This window comes from Vipera berus (assembly GCF_964194415.1).
Source record: "Vipera berus genome assembly, chromosome: 1".
In the NCBI taxonomy this organism is placed as follows: Eukaryota; Metazoa; Chordata; class Lepidosauria; order Squamata; family Viperidae; genus Vipera; species Vipera berus.
In genome coordinates, this window is record NC_138202.1 from 340,529,819 (window position 1) to 340,549,734 (window position 19,916).

At 43.8% G+C, this 19,916-nt stretch overlaps 1 protein-coding gene across 1 annotated transcript in view; it reads right to left on the reverse strand.

The window, feature by feature from the left end:
• The window catches only part of PHKG1 (phosphorylase kinase catalytic subunit gamma 1), a 31,371-nt gene that overhangs the window by 4,120 nt on the left and 7,335 nt on the right, over positions 1–19,916 (reverse strand). The window contains exons 4-9 of the mRNA XM_081337136.1: positions 12,610–12,664; positions 6,003–6,068; positions 4,343–4,506; positions 3,183–3,273; positions 1,271–1,424; positions 281–406 (exon numbers count right to left, since the gene is read on the reverse strand). Of these exons, the coding sequence (XP_081193262.1) occupies positions 281–406; positions 1,271–1,424; positions 3,183–3,273; positions 4,343–4,506; positions 6,003–6,068; positions 12,610–12,664 (656 nt within the window). The remainder of the gene's footprint in view (positions 1–280; positions 407–1,270; positions 1,425–3,182; positions 3,274–4,342; positions 4,507–6,002; positions 6,069–12,609; positions 12,665–19,916) is intronic.

Sequence of the window (19,916 nt, forward strand, 5' to 3'; positions counted from 1 at the left end):
CAGGTACCACAAAAACCCCTGACTTAGCCTCCCCCTTTTCCATTTGAAAAGAACTCCTTATCAGAGTCAGCAGCAGGCACATCTGTGGGGTGGATCAAAAAAGTTAAGATGGTGGGCAGGAATCGCACGATCTAAGCCCATATCTATTTTACATGCATGGCAGGTAACAAAAAGCTTCAATTATAATCATCTCAACTTTGTTAAACCCCCGCCCCCATCCTTGGCTATTACTGAAGAAAATGGCTATCTCTTTCCCAGAATTCTCTGCAATTTGGGATACCCGGAATTTCCGGAAGGGGCTGAAGTGCCGGACTTCCTCCACCATGTACTGCTGGAAGAAGGGGTGGATGAGGGCATCCTGTACTGTGTAACGATTCTGCGGCTTCACCACTAAGCAGTGGGCAATCTGTAGGCAGAAGAACAGAGTTGTGTCTCAGAAGTGGAGTCATTGCTTTTTGAACACAGTGGAAAAACACAACAGGTCTAAGGTAAAGGTAAAGGTTCCCCCACACATGCGTGCTAGTCGTTTCCAACTCTAGGGGCTGGTGCTTATCTCCATTTCAAAGCCGAAGAGCCAGCACTTGTCTGAGGACGTCTTCCGTGGTCATGTGGCCGGCATGACTAGATGCCAAAGGCGCACAGAACGCTGTTACCTTCCCACCATAGTGGTCCCTATTTTTCTACTTGCATTTTTTACGTGCTTTCGAACTGCTAAGTTGGCAGAAGCTGGGACGAGTAACAGGCACTCACTCTGTTACGCGGCACTCGGGATTCAACCCGCCAAACTGCCGACCTTCTGATCGACAAGCTCAGCGTCATTCAGAGGTTCTCCATACAATCCCATTACACAGAACAGTGAATGCCAAGAAACAAAGGGGAACCATTTTTCTATTGGGCTCAAGTACTATACTTTTGGTGTTAATTTCTTAATCATCAGCTGTTCTAATTACTTTGATCTTTCCCTAACCTGCATTTTTCTTATTTAGTTTTCTCCAAGAGCCTCCGGATCCATCCAGGTGAAAGTTATCTACCAAGTCCCAAAGGTGCTTTTTTCACGAGGCAACTGGATTTTCTTGTTTTTCTTTGAAGACGTTTAGCTTCTCATCCAAGAAGCTTCTTCAGCTCTGAAGTGAAGAACTGAAGAAGCTTCTTGGATGAGAAACAAAATGTCTTCAAAGAAAAACAAGAAAGCCCAGTTGCCTCGTGAAAAAAGCACCTTTGGGACAACCATGACCTGGATGACTGAGAATCTCCGTAGATGTTTACTTACCAAGTCTTTGACTGTATCTGATTGGTCATCCCACTCTGGAGACCCAAATTTGTAATCTCCATTCATGATCATCCTTAACATCAGCATCTGCTTCCGGTGCCAGAAAGGAGGAGATCCAGCCAGCAAAGTATACATGATGACTCCTGTACTCCACCTGAAACATGGAAACCGTCAGGAGGACAAACTGAATATTTTTGAAGATCAATGTTTGTGAATGTTTTGTTCCTCTGCATTTAAAATGTTTTAAATGCAGAGAAACAAAATATTCATTGACCAAATCTGAATTTGTTTCCTAAGCTACACCATACAATACCACCTTCTACAGATCAACTCAAAAGATTCCCTGCCGATGAACAAGCAGGTTGATGGAGAACATCTTTGTTGCAGCAGGAGAGACAGATTTTTCTGTCTTCTTTTCTAGCCCTCAGTAGGTAGTAAAGTTTTAAGCAGACTAATGATCATTATGGTGTTACTTACACAGCAATTATACCACATATTGTAATTGTTAGTTACAAAGAATGCTGATACTTAAAGCAAATAATTATTCTTTGTCCAATTTATGCTGCAAATACACTGTTATGTATGCAGGCACCTGCATAGCAACAGCCACCAGGGGGCGTTGGCCTGGACGGTTTCGGCGGGAAACCCAGTTTCGGCGGGAAACCTAGGGCCAACCCCATTGGCCGTCCGCTTACCTGGCCAGGTATTTAAGGAGGCCAGGTAACCCTCATTCCCCCAGTTCACTACCCCCTTCCAATAAAGAGCTGAACTCACACACCGGCTGGCGTCTCTTCCTTGCGTCGGACCCACTACACAACATACACCAAGGTGTAGTCCAAAATATTAAGAGGGCATAATTTTGGACAAGACAAATTTGGGAGAAACTGGCATTTAAAAAAAGCAATAACATATGGACAGAGATGGAAAGTCATCTCCATAAAACTTTGTTTCTTAACTTTGGCAACTTTAAGAATAACAATAACAGAGATGGAAGGGACCTTGGAGGTGTTCTAGTCCAACCCCTTTTTCAGGCAGAAAACCCTATATCATTTCAGACAAGTGGTTGTCCAATCTCCTCTTTAAAACTTCCAGAGTTGGAACATCCACAACTTCTGGAGGCAATTAATTGTTCTAACTGTCAGGAGATTTCTCCTCAGTTCTAAGTTCTCTCCTTGATTAGTTTCCATCCATTGCTTCTTCTCCTGCCTTCAGGTGCTTTGGAGAATAGGTTGACCCCCCACTTCCTTGTGGCAATCCCTCAAATATTGGAATACTGTTATCATGCCACCCCTGGTTCTTTTTATTAAAATAGACATAACCAATCGTGCAACTGTTCTTTGTATGTTTTAGCCTCCAGTCCTGTAATAATCTTTGTTGCTCTTCTCTGCACTCTTTCTAGACTCTCAACATCTTTTTTTACATTGTGGCAACCAAATTGGATGCAATATTCCAAGCGTGGTCTTACTAGAGCATTATAAACTGTTATAAACACTTCACATGATCTTGATTCCTTCTCTCTGTTAATGCAGCCTAGGATTGTGATTTTGACAACTTCAAATTCCAGAATTCCGCAGCCAGCAAAATGGCTGGAGAATTCTGGGAGCTGATATCCAGACATCTTAAAGTTGCCAAAATTGAGAAACAGTGCTATAGAAGATTAGATGGGAAATAAAGTGAGTTCCTCAAAAAACTACATTTATTTTTTCATTAGGATAAATATAACAGAATTCACATTCTAAGCTGTGTTGTACTAGCCATGATTTACTGATATGCCACAATTAATGATGTTCACACATCACTGATTGTGCTAGATCCTCTGAATATCCAAAATTCATGTACTATTTGCTTAAACCCAAATAACCCAAATTATGGCTTAGAGTAATGGGTGAACTTGCCACACAATCCTGCTTACATGTCAATTTCCTTTCCATAACCTGGATGATCTGGGTCCATGGAACATTCTAGTATTTCTGGAGCCAAGTAGCCAGGAGTGCCACAGATCTCTGCAAGAAAAGCAATTAAAAAATGGAAATTTTTATGACCTTGTTTCAGCAGATGCAAGTCTTGCCACATTCCTGGGCTCAAAGCCAGATCAGCCAGATCAGTTAAAAGACTGCATTGACACAATGTGTGAAGTTTAGTTTTCCTTGGTGGTTTGGCATATCAGATACTCCTAATCAAGTTGGCTACCTTATGGTTCAAGATACTGATTAAACTCAGGAATTGGGCATTATAGGTAGCCCTATGACCAGTTGCTTAGTGAGTGTTCAAATCTACAAAGGACCCAAAAAAGGGGATTTACAACCTGGATCTGAATGCAGCAAAATTCTGGTCTTTCTCAGTTTAAACTGATCACCCAAGAGAAAATTTATCCTATTCTTAACACATAGATCTAGTGCTCCTTCACAAGAATGCTAATTCCAGGAATACAAGAAGCCTACTACAAGTGTTTCATAAAGCAATGGTCTGGCATTGTGCAGGCAGATGTTTCTGTGGAAGTCATACTTCCCAAGACCAGAGGAGACATGGTTGGAGCAGCCTAAAATGACCACAAGAGTCAAAATCTTTGCTTCCAAATATATCATCACCAACTGTATCAATGAAGCAAGTCAGTTCATATCTACAACAAAATTTGTGTAGGAAGAAAAACATGACTTTAATATTGGAGCAGCTAAAGAGGACTTAAAGAATGGTTTAGCAATCAAGCAAATTGTCTGTCTATAAAAGATCCCTAATTCAATTTCTATCTAAGACATAACCTTGTGTGAAATCCTGAAGAAGTGCCCTTAGTCAATGTAGAAAATTATTTACACATTGGATTAAACCCTACGTTTCCATGGCTTACTTAATGATTTGCAGTTGGCTAAGTCCACTGCCATATGCAAAGTTTTAACATTATGGTTAGCAAATTGTGATAGCTGGATTAATACCACATGCTACTGCTGTTTTGAGCAAGCTGATTCAATGCAGGTCTCTCCTTAGATAGCTACGTTCCTAAGCTTCATGGCTACAGGCAGGCCACCAATTCACAGCCCTATCCCTTAAAATCTCTGCTTAAGATGGACAGGCCACCTTTGAGTTTTTCATTTTCCTGCAGCTGACACGAGAAGCCAAAATCAGTGAGTCTGATGTTCATGTCGTCATCTAGCAGGATGTTCTCTGGCTTGAGATCTCTGTGGACTATGTTCAAGGAATGGAGGAACTGGATCACTTCCAAAAGAGCACGCATGATTTTCCTACAGGGAGAAAATGGTCTGATCAGTTAAATGAGTAAACATCTGTAAAAGGCAGACTTTTTATACACTTGCTTGGTTCCTGGCATTGCCCATTGATCAACTGGTCTTCCCTAATTTTCAGATATTTTGGAAGATCTCCAACATATTAGGAGAGCATGTCAGGTTGGGGTATTTTGATATCACAATCATTAGATGTGAATGGATATGTGCATTTGGGGATTATGTAACCAGGGCTACCAGATCTGGGCTGCCTGCCCAATTCTAGACAACCACTAGAGGGCAGTAAAGAGGTGCAAGAAATCTTACTGTAATGTGCTTTCATAGAATTATACTGTAGTATAGATTGTAAGGGGTATATATGGGAACCAGGAGCACATCTAGTTTAACCCCTGCCTAATGCAGAAATCCATTAGTACAGCTTCTCAAACTGAATTTCACCCTGAACACCTCTTATAAATGCTTGAAATTCCCGGAAAGGTAAATGAGTTGCTTATGGCTAGCAAATACGTAGAGCAGTGTTTCTCAATCTTGCCCAATAATACCTTGCTGGCTGAGGAATTCTGGGGGTTGAAGTCCACTTATCTTAAAGTTGGCAAGGTTGAGAAACACTGGAGTAGAGAGAAGAACACATTTTGTACATGTCTTAAAGTAATTCATATATGGCTGAGGTGAATCGTAATATAGTACTGTACAGATCTAGCCTAAGATTGCTAAACTTTGTTATTTAAACCAATGAGATTTTAGTCACAACTAATCTGTATAATCGATTACACCAAGCACCACATATTTCACTAGCTTGCAAGAGACCCTTATATGAAAGAGGAGGGAAGTTCCATGTTTTGACATTTGATGAGATTGGCAGGTCAGTTAACACAACTCAGGTGGCCAGAAAGGCCCAACAGAGACTTCACTTTCTCAGGGTCTTGCGGAAGAACAGGGTAGAACAATGGCTAATGACCCTCTTTTACCGGTCTATTATAGAGAGCGTCCTTGCGTACTGTATTGTGGTTTGGTATGCTGGTCTGACAGCCTCGGATAGAAAAGCATTACAGAGGGCAGTGAGCACAGCACAAGACATTGTGGGCTGTCCCCTGACACCAGTGGATGACATTGCCAGGGCTCGCTGCCTTGGATGAGTGAGGAAAATTCTCAGGGATGACTCACACCCTGGACGGTATCTCTTTACTCTCCTTCCCTCAGGTAGGAGAGATAGGAGTATAGCCAGCCAGCCATACCAACAGGCTGAAGAACAGCTTCTATCCATGGGCTGTCAGGCTCTTGAACGGGAAATAATTTTATAAACTTTATGCATGATTGACTTGCAAGGCCGGTGTGTTGTGCAATTAGCTCACATGGTGTAATAAGATGGAGGGTTTGTTGTCACTGTGAGTTGGGGGGGTGGGGGCACGAAGGGAGGCTCAGCCAATCTCAATGTATACATGGTTGTACTTTGACAATAAAGGTTCATTCATTCATTGTCAGTTGAAATAGCTCACCTAGTTTCCTTCTCACTTAAGGTGACCTTCTCTGTAAGGTAATCAAATAACTCCCCTTTCTTCATTCTGTTTAGGGAGAAAATTTAGACATGTACAATATGCTAAAAATGAAGAAAGGTATAAAAATAAAACATGGACCCACAATATGACACTTCTGCTTCTGACTTGTATGTGACTGTCAAACCCAGTGTTTCTCGATCTTGGCAACTTTAAAATGTGTGGACTTCAACAACTCCAGTGGACTGCAACTTCAACATGCTGGCTGGGGAATTCTGGGAATTGAAGTCAGGTTAAAGTTGCCAAGGATAAGAAACAGTGGTCTATGGCAGCCAAACATCAGGAATCTGATCTTTGATTTGTAAGGTTGAGAGATTGTAGAATTTAATAAAATACAGATAGTCCTAGACTTAAGACCACAACTGAGCTCAAGATTTCCACTGCTAAAGGCAGTTTTTAAGTGAATTTTGCCCCATTCTATGACCTTTCTTGCCATAGTTAAGTGAATTGCTGCAGTTGTTGAATGAATCGTAAGATCATTAAGCAAATCTGGCCCCTTGACTTTCCTTGTTGGAAGCCAGCTAGGAAGGTTACAAACGGTAATTACATGACCCCTGTGACAGTGCAAGTATTATAAATACATTCCAGTTGCCAAGCAGCCAAATTTTGATCACATGACCATGAAGATGCTGCAATGGTCATAATGGTGAAAAAACAGTCATAAGTCACTTTTTTCACTACTGTTGTAACTTTTTTTTTAAATTCCATTTATATCCCGCCCTTCTCCGAAGACTCAGGGCGGCTTACAAACTTAGCAGTAGCCTTCATTCTATGTATATACCTGCTTATTAGGGCTTTCATACACCCCCCAAGCGGCATTATTACAAAGTCAGCTTAATTGCCCCCAACAATCTGGGTCCTCATTTTACCTACCTCGGAAGGATGGAAGGCTGAGTCAACCTTGAGCCTGGTGGGATGCGAACCTGCACTAATTGCAGGCAGCTGGTGTTACTTCAGGAGGCATTAGCCCACTGCTCCACCAAGGCTCTTTGAACGGTTACTTAATAAATGGTTGTAAGCTTTGGACTACCTAAACATCAAAAGGTTTCAGACCATCTTTGTAAACACAAACAAAAGGTTCTTAATGTATTACATTTGTTAATTGATAAGGTACTTGTAATGTGCCTGCCATGTAAACTCTATCTGCATATCCACCTGTCTTCTTGCTTCCTCTCTTTCACCTGACCCCTCACCCCAGATTATATCCTGTGTCAATTAAATTACTCTGTGCACGTGGAAATGTCAGCCGTAACTTCCAAAAGATTAAGCCTTTTAATAAAATGTGTTAGTTGAAGTGGTGCCACCAGGCTGTCTTCTCCTCATTTATTTATTTATTTTATTTATTTTATTTTATTGGATTTGTATACCGCCCTATTCCTGTAGAACTCAGGGCGGTTTACAGGGCAGTTAAAACCATGAATACAAAAAATTAAAAACAATTAAAACAATTAAATTAAATTCAAGCCCCAAGAGTAAATCTAAAACCCAGTTAAATTAACAACCCCACAGTCTGGACCAAACAGATTGAAGAGCCAAGTTTTCAGGTCCCGGCGAAATGAGCAAAGGTCGGGGGCAGTCCTAAGTTCTGTGGGTAGTTGGTTCCATAGGGCAGGCGCACCCACAGAGTACGCCCTTCCCCTGGGAATAACCCACCAGCATTCATTAACCGGCGGTACCCTGAGAAGGCCCTCCCTGTGGGGGCGCACAGGACGATGGGAAGATGATGCCGGCAGCAGGTGTTCCCTTAGATCACAGGTCGGCAACCTGCGGCTCCGGAGCCGCATGCGGCTCTTTGAGCCGTCTCTTGCGGCTCCCAGCCGCCCGGTGCGCGCGCACCTCTTCCAACGGGCAGTGGTGCGCGCGCACCTCTCCAAATGGAGAGTGGCACCGCCCGTTTGGAGAGGTGCACGCGCACCTCCCCGAATGGGCGGAGGTGCGCGCGCACCTCCCCAAACCTTTGGAGAGGTGCACGCGTACCTCCGCGTGAATGGGCAGCGGTGCCGCTCTTTGAGGAAGCTGCCGCGGCCCGTCTGCGAAGCTGCCGAAAGCGGCAGCTTAGCAGACAGGCCGCGGCAGCTTCCTCAAAGAGCGGCGCCCCTGCCCATTCCGAGAGGTGCGCGCGCATCTCTCCGAACGACCGGAGGTGCGCGCGTACCTCCGCGCGAATGGGCAGCGGTGCCGCTCTTTCAGGAAGCTGCCGCGGCCCGTCTGTGAAGCTGCCGAAAGCGGCAGCTTAGCAGACAGGCCGCGGCAGCTTCCTCAAAGAGCGGCGCCCCTGCCCATTCCGAGAGGGATGGGAGCTTCTCGATACTCCCGTGAGCTGCATTGGCTTCTGGTTGCCCTCCGGGTGAGATTCAAGGTGCTGGTAATGACCTATAAAGCCCTAAATGGCTTGGGTCCGGACTATCTAAGGCAGGGGTCGGCAACCTAAAAAAGAAAAAGAGCCACTGGGAACCGGTTCCATCACAAATTAAAAAAAGAGGGAGCCTCGTGCGTGTGTCCATGCACGCGCATGCGCAAAAAGGTTTTTTGCGCATGCGCGGACGCACGCGGCTGCCATTTTTTTAAAAATGATATGGAACCGGTTCCCGGTTGCCCGACGGCGACGGCCCGTCTGCAAAGCTGCCGCTTTCGGCAGCTTTGCAGACGGGCCGTGGCAGCTTCCTCAAAGAGCGGCGCCCCTGCCCATTCCGAGAGGTGCGCGCGCACCTCTCCGAACGACCGGAGGTGCGCGCGTACCTCCGCGCGAATGGGCAGCGGTGCCGCTCTTTGAGGAAGCTGCCGCGGCCTGTCTGCGAAGCTGCCGCTTTCGGCAGCTTCGCAGACGGGCCGTGGCAGCTTCCTCAAAAAGAGAAGCGGCCCTGCCCATTCCGAGAGGTGCGCGCGCACCTCTCCGAACGACCGGAGTTGCGCGCGCACCTCCCCCTTCGCACGGAGGTACGCGCGCACCTCCCCAAAGGTTTGGGGAGGTGCGCGCGCAACTCCGGTCGTTCGGAGAGGTGCGCGCGCACCTCTCGGAATGGGCAGGGGCGCTTCTCTTTTTGAGGAAGCTGCCACGGCCCGTCTGCGAAGCTGCCGAAAGCGGCAGCTTCGCAGACAGGCCGCGGCAGCTTCCTCAAAGAGCGGCACCGCTGCCCATTCGCGCGGAGGTACGCGCGCACCTCCGGTCGTTCGGAGAGGTGCGCGCGCACCTCTCGGAATGGGCAGGGGCGCCGCTCTTTGAGGAAGCTGCCACGGCCCGTCTGCAAAGCTGCCGAAAGCGGCAGCTTTGCAGACGGGCCGTCGCCGTCGGGCAACCGGGAACCGGTTCCATATCATTTTTAAAAAAATGGCAGCCGCGTGCGTCCGCGCATGCGCAAAAAACCTTTTTGCGCATGCGCGTGCATGGACACACGCACGAGGCTCCCTCTTTTTTTAATTTGTGATGGAACCGGTTCCCAGTGGCTCTTTTTCTTTTTTAGGTTGCCGACCCCTGCCTTAGATAGTCCGGACCCAAGCCATTTAGGGCTTTATAGGTCATTACCAGCACCTTGAATCTCACCCGGAGGGCAACCAGAAGCCAATGCAGCTCACGGAGAAGAGGTGTTACACGGGAGTATCGAGAAGCTCCCATCAAAACTCGCGCGGCTGAATTCTGCACCAGTTGAAGCCTTCGGGTGGTCCTCAAGGGCAGCCCCATGTAGAGGGCATTGCAGTAGTCTAACCGGGAGGTCATCTGGAGGGCACTGAATCAGGAAGGCTGATTGAAATATTTCATTTATGCTGCTATTGTATACCTAACAAATTGCTTTTAAAAAATTCACTACTCTACAAGCTTCTCTAAACAGGTAGTCCTCCACTTACAACAGTTCATTTAGTGACCATTCAAAATTACAACGGCACTGAAAAAAGTGACCTAGGACCATTTTTCACACTTATAACCATCGCAGCATCCTCATCGTCAGGGGATCAAAATTCAGACGCTTGGCAACTGACGGTTGCCGTGTCCTCGGATCATGTGACCCCCTTTTGCGACTTTCTGACAAGCAAAGCCAATGGGGAAGCCAGATTCACTTAACAACCATGCTACTAACTTAACAACTGCAGTGATTCACTTAACAACTGTGGCAAGAAAAGTCGCAAAATGGGGCAAAACTCACTTAACAAATGTCTCACTTAACAACAGAAATTTTGGGCTCAATTGTGGTCGTAAGTCTAGAATTTGTATTTCATTTATGCTGTTATGGTCAACATTACAAGTTGCTTTTTTTTTAAAAAAATCACAGTTCTACCTGCTTCTCTGTATTATGAGGCAGTTGTTACATCCCTTTGTAGCCTGTCAAGTTTTTCATTGGCAAGAATCCTCAAACAATCTGTTTTAAACAACTTTTTGAGTTTGGAATTTTCTTTCCCCATGGAAGTGGTGATGCTGGTAGAGCGGTTTCAAGCAGATATCCATGAGAGTATTACACAAGTCCAGGATGCCTAAAAATAGTGTGGATCTGTGACAGCCAAAACCTTAGCAAAGGTTATGTGGAAATCTGAGCAGGCTAATGATATGGGACCAGGAAGATGAGACAGCTGCAGAAAGCTTTGCTCCCTTGTGGCTGGGGGTGGGTGAAGTGGTGGATGGTACAGATGGCCCTGAGGTCAGCAGAGACCTTCACAAACAGTTAAACAAGCTGGTATAGATATCGAATTGCAATATATGGCTGGAGAGAAGAACACAAAAAGTCTTTTGCTGGAGTCTCCATGCACCACCCTGCTCCTAAACACTGTGGCCTTTATCAAGAAGTCCAAGGCCTTCGAAAACCTGGCAAGCATGACCCTCTCCTCTTACTTGCCTAAGAGGTAGACTGCTCCTGGACATGGGCATTTCACTTAGCTATGGCTTCTTGCTGTATTTATATCCCCACAATTCCTGTATGAAATCTGGGTAAACTACATATCTGGGACATACATGATTTCCCCCCCACACACACACACACACCTCCCATCTTAGCCGGTGAAATACCCTAGGCCGAGAGAGAAGGATTGATCCAAAGCAACCAGCCAGTTTCTTGACTGAGTGGCGATCAAAAACTGTTTCTCCTCATCCTAGTCCTACTCTGTTACTATTTTTGTTTGTTTTATACAGGAAGTTCTCAACTTACAACAGTTCATTTAGTGACCATTTGAAATTACAACAGCACTGAAAAAAATGACTTATGACACTTACGACTGTTGCAGTATCCCAATGGCCATGTGATCAAAATTCAGATGCTTGGTAACTAGTTCATATTTATGATGGTGGCAGTGTCCCGGGGTCATGTGATCACCTTTTACGACCTTCTGACAACCAAAGTCAATGGGGAAACCAGATTCACTTAATAACTGTGTTACTAACTTACCTGCAATGATTCACTTAACAACTATGGTAAGCAAAGTTGTAAAATGGGGCAAAATTCCTTAACAAATGTCTCACTTAGCAACACAAAATTTTGGGCTCAATTATGATCATAAGGACTACTTGTAGTTTAACTAACATATGTGTGAACCCTGTCAATTATGATTTATTCACTAAACAATGGTTAAAACAAACCACAATTAAACACGATGTACAAACACAGCCAGTAAGATTTACTCCTGAGTAGACAGGCATAGGATTGCACAGTGAATTGGCATTGTCTCCTTTTCTATGGTGGAGAAAAATATATGGGCAAGAAGTACCATTTGCCTGAAAGCAAGAACCGGTAACACCACAAAATAGACAAGTAACAGAAAATGAAGAAGCTAAAAGTGCTCTGGGTATTTACAGTTCAAACAGACAAGCACTTGCCACATAACACTCCAGACTTAACAATTGTCAATAAGAAAGACAAAAAAGTTGGATAGCGGACATGGAAGAATCTGGAGGCAGTGGAATAGAAGAAAATCACAAAATACAAAGACCTCCAAACAGAAGTAGAATGACTATGGAAAAAAACAAAGCAAAGATAGTACGAATGGTAATAGGTGCCTTGGGTACAATCCCAAAACATCTGGAGCATCAGTTGCACACCATGTCAGCGTTTACAAAATCACCACCAGTCAATTGCAAAAGACAGCTTATGTCCAGCAACGATCTTTTTAATACCACGAAACAACAACTTCTGTCTATTCCAGGTTCTTGGGAAGGACTTGATAGATAAAAATGCCAAATCCAGTCTAAACCTCTGGCTGACTGTCCAATCAACCATAATAAAAATAAATGTATTTGTTTATTTCTTTCAAGGTATTCAAGTTAGCAGTCTACATTTGATGATAGAAAATGCCACATTTGTAAATATGTGCTCTATCAAGAAGTGATCTCTGAAGTAGTACATTGATCTACCTCAATGAGTATATTTCCACATAGATGATCCATCTGCTAAGTCAAGTTGGCCAACAGATGATAGTTGACACCACTTTTCTAACTAAAGTTTTCAAACTGCTTTCCTGGCATGTACTATAGAAAGCACAAGGCAATCCCACCAGCCTAAATAAGTCACTTTTTAGGAGGATATATTTGATACTTCCTCCCCCCCCCTCCCAAAAGAACACTGGTACTTACAGATCAAACACCAGGAAGAAAAAGGTGTGAGATTCAAAGCTGTCCTTCAGCTGGACTGGAAACAAAATGGGATATTTTAGTAATGTGAAATAACATTGCAAATTTTCTTTAAAACTAAGCAGGAACGGAAAGGTACTGAAGCACAGGCCCCTAGCTTCATTGCACAATCACACAGACTGTTCTGTCTCTCTGCAAGTGTGCCCTGGATCTTCTCTGTCCATACAACAGGAGCATAGGATGCTGCTGCTTTATCCTCATATGGTCCATTCACCTATCCTAGCATTCTCCACTTTGACAACAAGTGACTTTCTAAAATCTCTGGTTTTGAAAAACAGTAGAATCTGAACCTGAGACCTTGTAGAATGTTACATTGCCAAGCCATTACTCCTCCTAATCACATACTTGTACTCCTCATGGATGGCTTCCTGATTTTATTCTTATATTTCTTTCATGTACAGAGAGACAATCCAAAATCACTGTTTTAACACCCATTAAAAAAAAGATACACAAATCTATCTAGGTCAGTGGTGGCGAACCTATGGCACGCGTGCCAGAGGCGGCACGCAGAGCCCTCTCTGTGGGCACGCGCGCCGTTGCCCCAGCCCCGCCTCCCCACACAGCCCCCTCCTCCCCAGCAGCCCCCCCCAGAGAGTTGCCCCCAGGCATGGCCCATGCGGAGCAGCACAATCAAAGACACAACAGCCGGGTAGTGGGACAAGACTCTGTCCTCAAGCCCCGTCATGCGTAAATGATGCTGTGGGGTGCGAGTGGAGGGTGTGGCCGCCATGGCGCTGCAGGGAAGCCTGGGTGATCTGTGGCGGGCTATGGAGGCAGTAGGTGGAGGGTGGGGGGGCAGGGGGTGGAGGTGGGGTGGTGGTTTTGGGGCACTCAGTATCTAAAACAAACATGTCAAACTCGCGATGTCACGTGATGTTGCGCAATGTATCGGAATGGTTTTGCCATTGCCGGCAATGGGGTGGGCGCGGCTTCCGCATGATGCATCCAGGCCTCAGGCTGGCAGTTTGACATCCCTGGTCTAAAAGGTTCACCATCATTGATCTAGGTCAGGGGTCTTCAAACTCGGCCCTTTTATGACTCATGGACTTCAACTCCCAGAATTCCTCAGCCAGTGTGCCTGACTGAGGAATTCTGGGAGTTGAAGTCCATGAGTCATAAAAGGGCCGAGTTTGAAGACCCATGATCTAGGTGGTTACTTGGTGGCACATAATAAAAAATGAGATCCATACAGTGGTGGGATTCAGATATGTGAACAACAAGTTCTCTGTGTGGATGCCACTTTCAGAAGTCCATTCTGGGCCTGGGCAACAAAAAATTAGCTACCGGTTCCACTGAAGTGGTGCGAACCAGCTGGATCCATATTAATAAAGGAGAATATTTGTAGCTCAGGGTTGAAATGAGGGGTCCTTGGTACTCTGCGCTTTGTTGTTTTCTTGCAGACATTTCATTACCGAAACTAGGTAACATTATCAGGGCTCCTGATGATCCCTTAGCACTGATGATGTTACCTAGTTTAGGTAATGAAACTCCTTCAAAAAAACAACCAAGCTCAGAGAGCACCAAGGACCCCTCAAGATTCATATTATATATTCCCAGGTGAACTTAGGGGTTTACATCTATTCTTCACTAAGTTTTGTCCCTGGGTGTATCCATTTCAACTCATGACAATGATGGAAAAAGGAGAAGGACAAAGAAGACAAGGAGTTACTTAGGATGATTATTATCAGTCTCAGCTTCTGATGAGGTATTTAAACCACATTAGTAATATTTATTAATTTCATTTAAAAGACTGCCTATTATCCATCCAGAGGCAGTGTAGCAAAAAGTCACACCAAGTTAATTATTATCAAGGCATTTTGAGCAAGAACCTCCCACCATTAAGGATATAATCTATGCACTCTTATCAGAAATTAAATTCCATTCACTTCAGCATTTCTGTTCACACTTTGCCTTAAACCATAATATGATTGCTTTGGCTTATAGCTTAAGAAGATGAGTGGATCCAACCAATGATAGTTTATTCAACAAGCAATTGTTAAACCATGATGGTGCTTTGCAAATACAATAAAGATTTATTTCTCAATAGACATGCATAGGATCTCCCTGTGAATTGTCACTGTCTCATTTTCTCTGTATTGGAGGAAATGACATTTGTGATAATTCATCATTATATAAGTAATCTACAAATCTACAGTCAAAGAATGATAAAAACTTAATAATTGAACTTCTAACCAGGAACCAAAGAATTATTAAGCTAGCAAGATAGAGGCAGTCCCAAGCAGGGTTTTTTGTGGGTTTTTTTTGTAAAATTAGGGTGTCCAGGTCCGATATTCAAAATGACCAATATTGAAGAAGTTCTTTAAGTATTGTTCCAAGGGCTTCAATCACAAATGGTATAACAGCAGATTTCTTTTTTTATATATAAGCATTCAACCTCACCCCTTCATGGATTACTACCTTGTCGTGGCGAAGGGGCTTGCGTAATTCAATGAAGCTATGAGCTATGCCGTGCAGGGCCACCCAAGACGGACAGGTCATAGCAGAGAGTTCTGACAAAACGTGATCCACTGGAGAAGGAAATGGCAACCCACTCCAGTATCTTTGCCATGAAAACCCCACGGACAGTACCAAAAGGAAAAAAGATATGACACTGGAAGATGAGCACCTCAGGTCAGAAGATGTCCAATATGCTACTAGGGAAGAGCAGAGGGCTAGTACTAGTAGCGCCAGAAAGAATGAAGGGACTGGGCCAAAGCCGAAAGGATGCTCAGCTGTGTGTCTGGTGGTGAAAGGAAAGTCCGATGCTGTAAAGAGTTTTTCTCTGTAGGAACCTGGAATGTAAGATCCATGAATCAAGGCAAGCTGGACGTGGTCAAACAAGAGATGACAAGACTGAATATCAACATCTTAGGAATCAGTGAACTAAAATGGACAGGAATGGGTGAATTTAATTCAGATGACCATCAGGTATACTACTGCAGGCAAGAATCCCTCAGAAGAAATGAAGTAGCCTTCATAATCAAGAAAAGAGTAGGAAAAGCAATACTGGGATACAATCCCCAAAATGACAGAATGATCTCAGTTCGAATCCAAGGCAAACTATTCAGTATCACAGTATCACAGTAGTCCAAGTCTATGCCCCAACCACCGGTGTTGAAGAGGATGAAATTGACCGATTCTATGAAGCCCTACAGCACCTTATAAAACTAACACCAAAAAATGATGTCCTTATCATCATGGGGGATTAGAATGCTAAAGCAGGAAGCCAAAAGATAACCGGAATAACAGGCAAGTGTCCCTCCCCATGAGCAACATTGAGGTGACCACACCCACCTTGGCCACACCCACCCAATCTTCCATGACCATCACAGCCACACCCACCCAGTGGGCCATGCCCACTTGGCACCCAGCAATAAATAAGTGGGTTTTGGGTTGCAGTTTGGGCACTCGGTCTCTAAAAGGTTTGCCACCACTGCTCTATACAGTCAGTAAAAACAAGACCAGGAGTTGACTGTGGCTGAGACCATGAGCTTCTTGTTGCAAAATTTAGGCTTAAACTGAAGAAAGTAGGGAAAAGCACTAGACCACTTACGTATGAACTAAACCATATCCCTGATGAATATACAGTAGAGGTGACAAATAGATTTAAGGAATTAGATCTGATAGACAGAGTGCCTGAAGAACTATGGATGGAGGTTCGCAACATTGTACAAGAAGTAGCAACTAAAACCATCTCAAAGAAAAAGAAATGCAAGAAAGCAAAATGGCTGTCTGAGGAAGCTTTGCAAATAGCTGAGGAAAGGAGAGAAGCGAAAGGCAAGGGAGAAAAAGAAAGATACGCCCAATTGAATGCAGAATTCCAGAGAATAGCTAGAAGAGATAAGAATTCCTTCTTAAATGAACAGTGCAAAGAAATAGAAGAAAACAATAGAATAGGGAGGACTAGAGATCTCTTCAAGAAAATTGGAGAGATGAAGGGAACGTTTCATGCAAAAATGGGCATGATTAAGGACCAAAATGGCAGGGAACTAACAGAGCTGGAAGAGATTAAGAAGAGGTGGCAAAATTACACAGAAGAACTATACAAGAACAAGCTTAACATCCCTGATAACCATGATGAGGTGGTCACTGACCTCGAGCCAGACATCCTAGAATGTGAGGTGAAGTGGGTCTTAGAAAAGCTGAGCAACAACAAAGCTAGTGGAGGTGACAGTATTCCAGCTGAGCTATTCAAAATCTTAAAAGACGATGCAGTAAAAGTGCTACACTCAATTTGCCAGCAAATATGGAAAACTCAACAGTGGCCACAGGATTGGTAAAGATCAGTTTACATTCCAATTCCAAAGAAAGGCAGTGCCAAAGAATGTTCAAACTATCGCACCATTGCACGTATTTCACATGCTAGTAAAGTTATGCTTAAAATCCTACAAGCTAGACTCCAGCAGTATGTGGATCAAGAACTACCAGAAGTACAGGCAGGATTTCGAAGAGGCAGAGGAACTAGAGATCAAATTGCCAACATACGCTGGATCATGGAGAAAGCTAGGGAGTTCCAGAAAAAACATGTATTTCTGCTTCATTGACTATGCTAAAGCATTTGATTGTGTGGATCGCAACAAACTGTGGCAAGTTCTTACAGAGATGGGCATACCAGACCAGCTCATTTGTCTCTTGAGATACCTATATACGGGTCAAGAAGCAACAGTGAGAACTGGACACGGAACCACTGATTGGTTCAAAATTGGGAAAGGAGTCTGGCAAGGCTGTATACTGTCACCCTGCCTGTTTAACTTATATGCAGAGCACATCATGAGAAAGGCGGGGCTAGATGAATCAAAAGTTGGAATTAAGATTGCCGGGAGAAATATCAACAACCTAAGATATGCAGATGATACCACTCTAATGGCAGAAAGTGAAGAAGAACTAAAGAATCTCTTGTTGCGGGTGATGAAGGAGAGTGCAAAACTTGGGTTGAAACTTAACATTAAGAAAACCAAGATCATGGCATCCGGCCCTCTCAATTCCTGGCAAATAGATGGGGAAGAAATGGAGGTAGTGACAGATTTTATTTTCCTGGGGTCCAAAATCACTGCAGATGGGGACTGCAGCCAAGAAATTAAAAGACGTTTGCTCCTGGGGAGGAAAGCCATGGCAAATCTAGACAGCACACTAAAAAGCAGAGACATCAGCCTGCCAACAAAAGCGCGTATAGTCAAGGCTATGGTCTTCCCAGTTGCAATGTATGGCAGTGAAAGCTGGACCATAAAAAAGGCTGAGCACCAAAGAATTGAGGCCTTTGAACTATGTGCTGGAAAAGACTCCTAAGAGTCCCTTGGACTGCAAGGAGATCAAACCGGTCAGTCCTAGAGGAGATCAACCCTGAGTGCTCTTTAGAAGGCCAGATCCTTCTAGTGGAAACTCAAATACTTTGGCCACCTAATGAGAAGGAAGGACTCACTGGAGAAGAGCCTAATGCTGGGAAAAATTGAGGGCAATAGAAGAAGGGGATGACAGAGAATGAGGTTCCTGGATGGCTCAGTAGCTGTGAGCCTAAATGGACTCCAGAAGATGGTAGAGGACAGGAAGGCCTGGAGGAACATTGTCCATGGGGTTGCGATGGGTCGGACATGACTTCGCAACTAACAACAACAAGAACAACATTCAACCTCAATCTACAAATTCTGGTATTTTGCAATTTTTTTTCAGATTGCTTTTCCTCAGTCCTAACATCACTGGGTGTAGCAACATCAGTGAATCAGATATTCTTATTTTCAATGACTGTTACATGGGGCATGTTATGAACAAAATGCCTGTTCATTATTTATTTATTTATTTATGATGATTATTCCATGACATGGAAACTTGACTCTTGGGGATGTTAAATTTGAGGCAGTGCCATTTTAATCTATATTGTTTATTGTTCAGTTATTTTTAGACCTCTCTTTTTTTCCTCTGTATACTTGTTTATGCCTCTGGGGGCAGAGCAGACTAGAAATGTTAGTGCTTTGCATTGTAGATGTAAGGATCAACCTAGCAAGGATCGGAGCAGATTCAAAGAAAAAAATACAAAGGTTGATCATCTGTAAAATACTATGAGAGAGAGAGAGAGAGAGAGAGAGAGAGAGAGAGAGAGAGAGAGAGAGAGAGAGAGAGAGAGAGAGAGAGAGAGAGAGAGAGAGAGAGAGAGAGAGAGAGAGAGAGAGAGACTCTAATATGATCTTGTTGTCATCTATGTTTGTATAGGAAGGCTTGGGATTCTTTCCAGGCAATAAGATGCCAAGAATTTCTTACAAACGGCACGGGGATGATAAATTTGGCCATAGCTTTCCTTCATACAGTACTAGAAAATAGCAATACTGTATTTTTTTTCCAAAAGGCAACTTGACTTTCTTGGTTTTTTTCCCTTGAAAACATTTCACTTCTCATCCAAGAAGCTTCTTCAGTTCTTCAGAACTGATGCAACTTCTTGGATGAGAAGTGAAGTCTTTTCAAGGAAAAAAAACAAAAAAGCCCAGTCGCCTTTTGGAAAAGCACCTTTGCGATAACCATGACCCGGATGATTGGGAATCTTGAGAATCTTCATTGACATTTAGCAATATGGTAGCTAACATTAGCTGGACGCTCTTTTTCCAAACATAAACTGTTCCTCTTGAAATTGTATCCTGCAGATATAATAATGCTGATTCGTCAGCAAATTGAAAATACACCAGCCCAAGTAGTGCAAGGGAAAGTGAGGGGAGGGGCTAATCTGGACCACTGGTTGAAATGGAAAAGGTCAATAGCCATCAAACAGAAGAACTAGTTAGCAGATCAGGTGGTTTTCTAGTTGATCAGAAGGATTTTGGATTCTCAATTGTTTAAAAATTAGCAGAGGCTACCAAAATTAGAAATGTCTTTGTAAGAATATTGATTAAATTAAAGTTTAGTCTGGCGGCTAACCCATACGATGAACTGCTGAGGGAACTAGGTATATCTAGTCTAACAAAGAGAAGGACTAGGGGTGACAGGATAGCCAATCTTCCAATACTTGAAGGGCTGCCACAGGAAAGAGGGATCAATTTATTCTCCAAAGCGCCTGAGGGCAGGACAAGAAGTAATGGATGGAAACTTATCAAGGGCAGACTAACAAAAAACTAAGGAGAAATTCCCTGACAGAACAATTGATCAGTGAAATGTCTTGTTTCCAGAAGATGTAGGTGTTCCATCACTGGAGGTTTTCAAGAAGAGATTGGAGAGCCATTTGTCTGGAATGAAATAAGTCCCTTCCTATTGTTTGTCTCTCTGTCCAA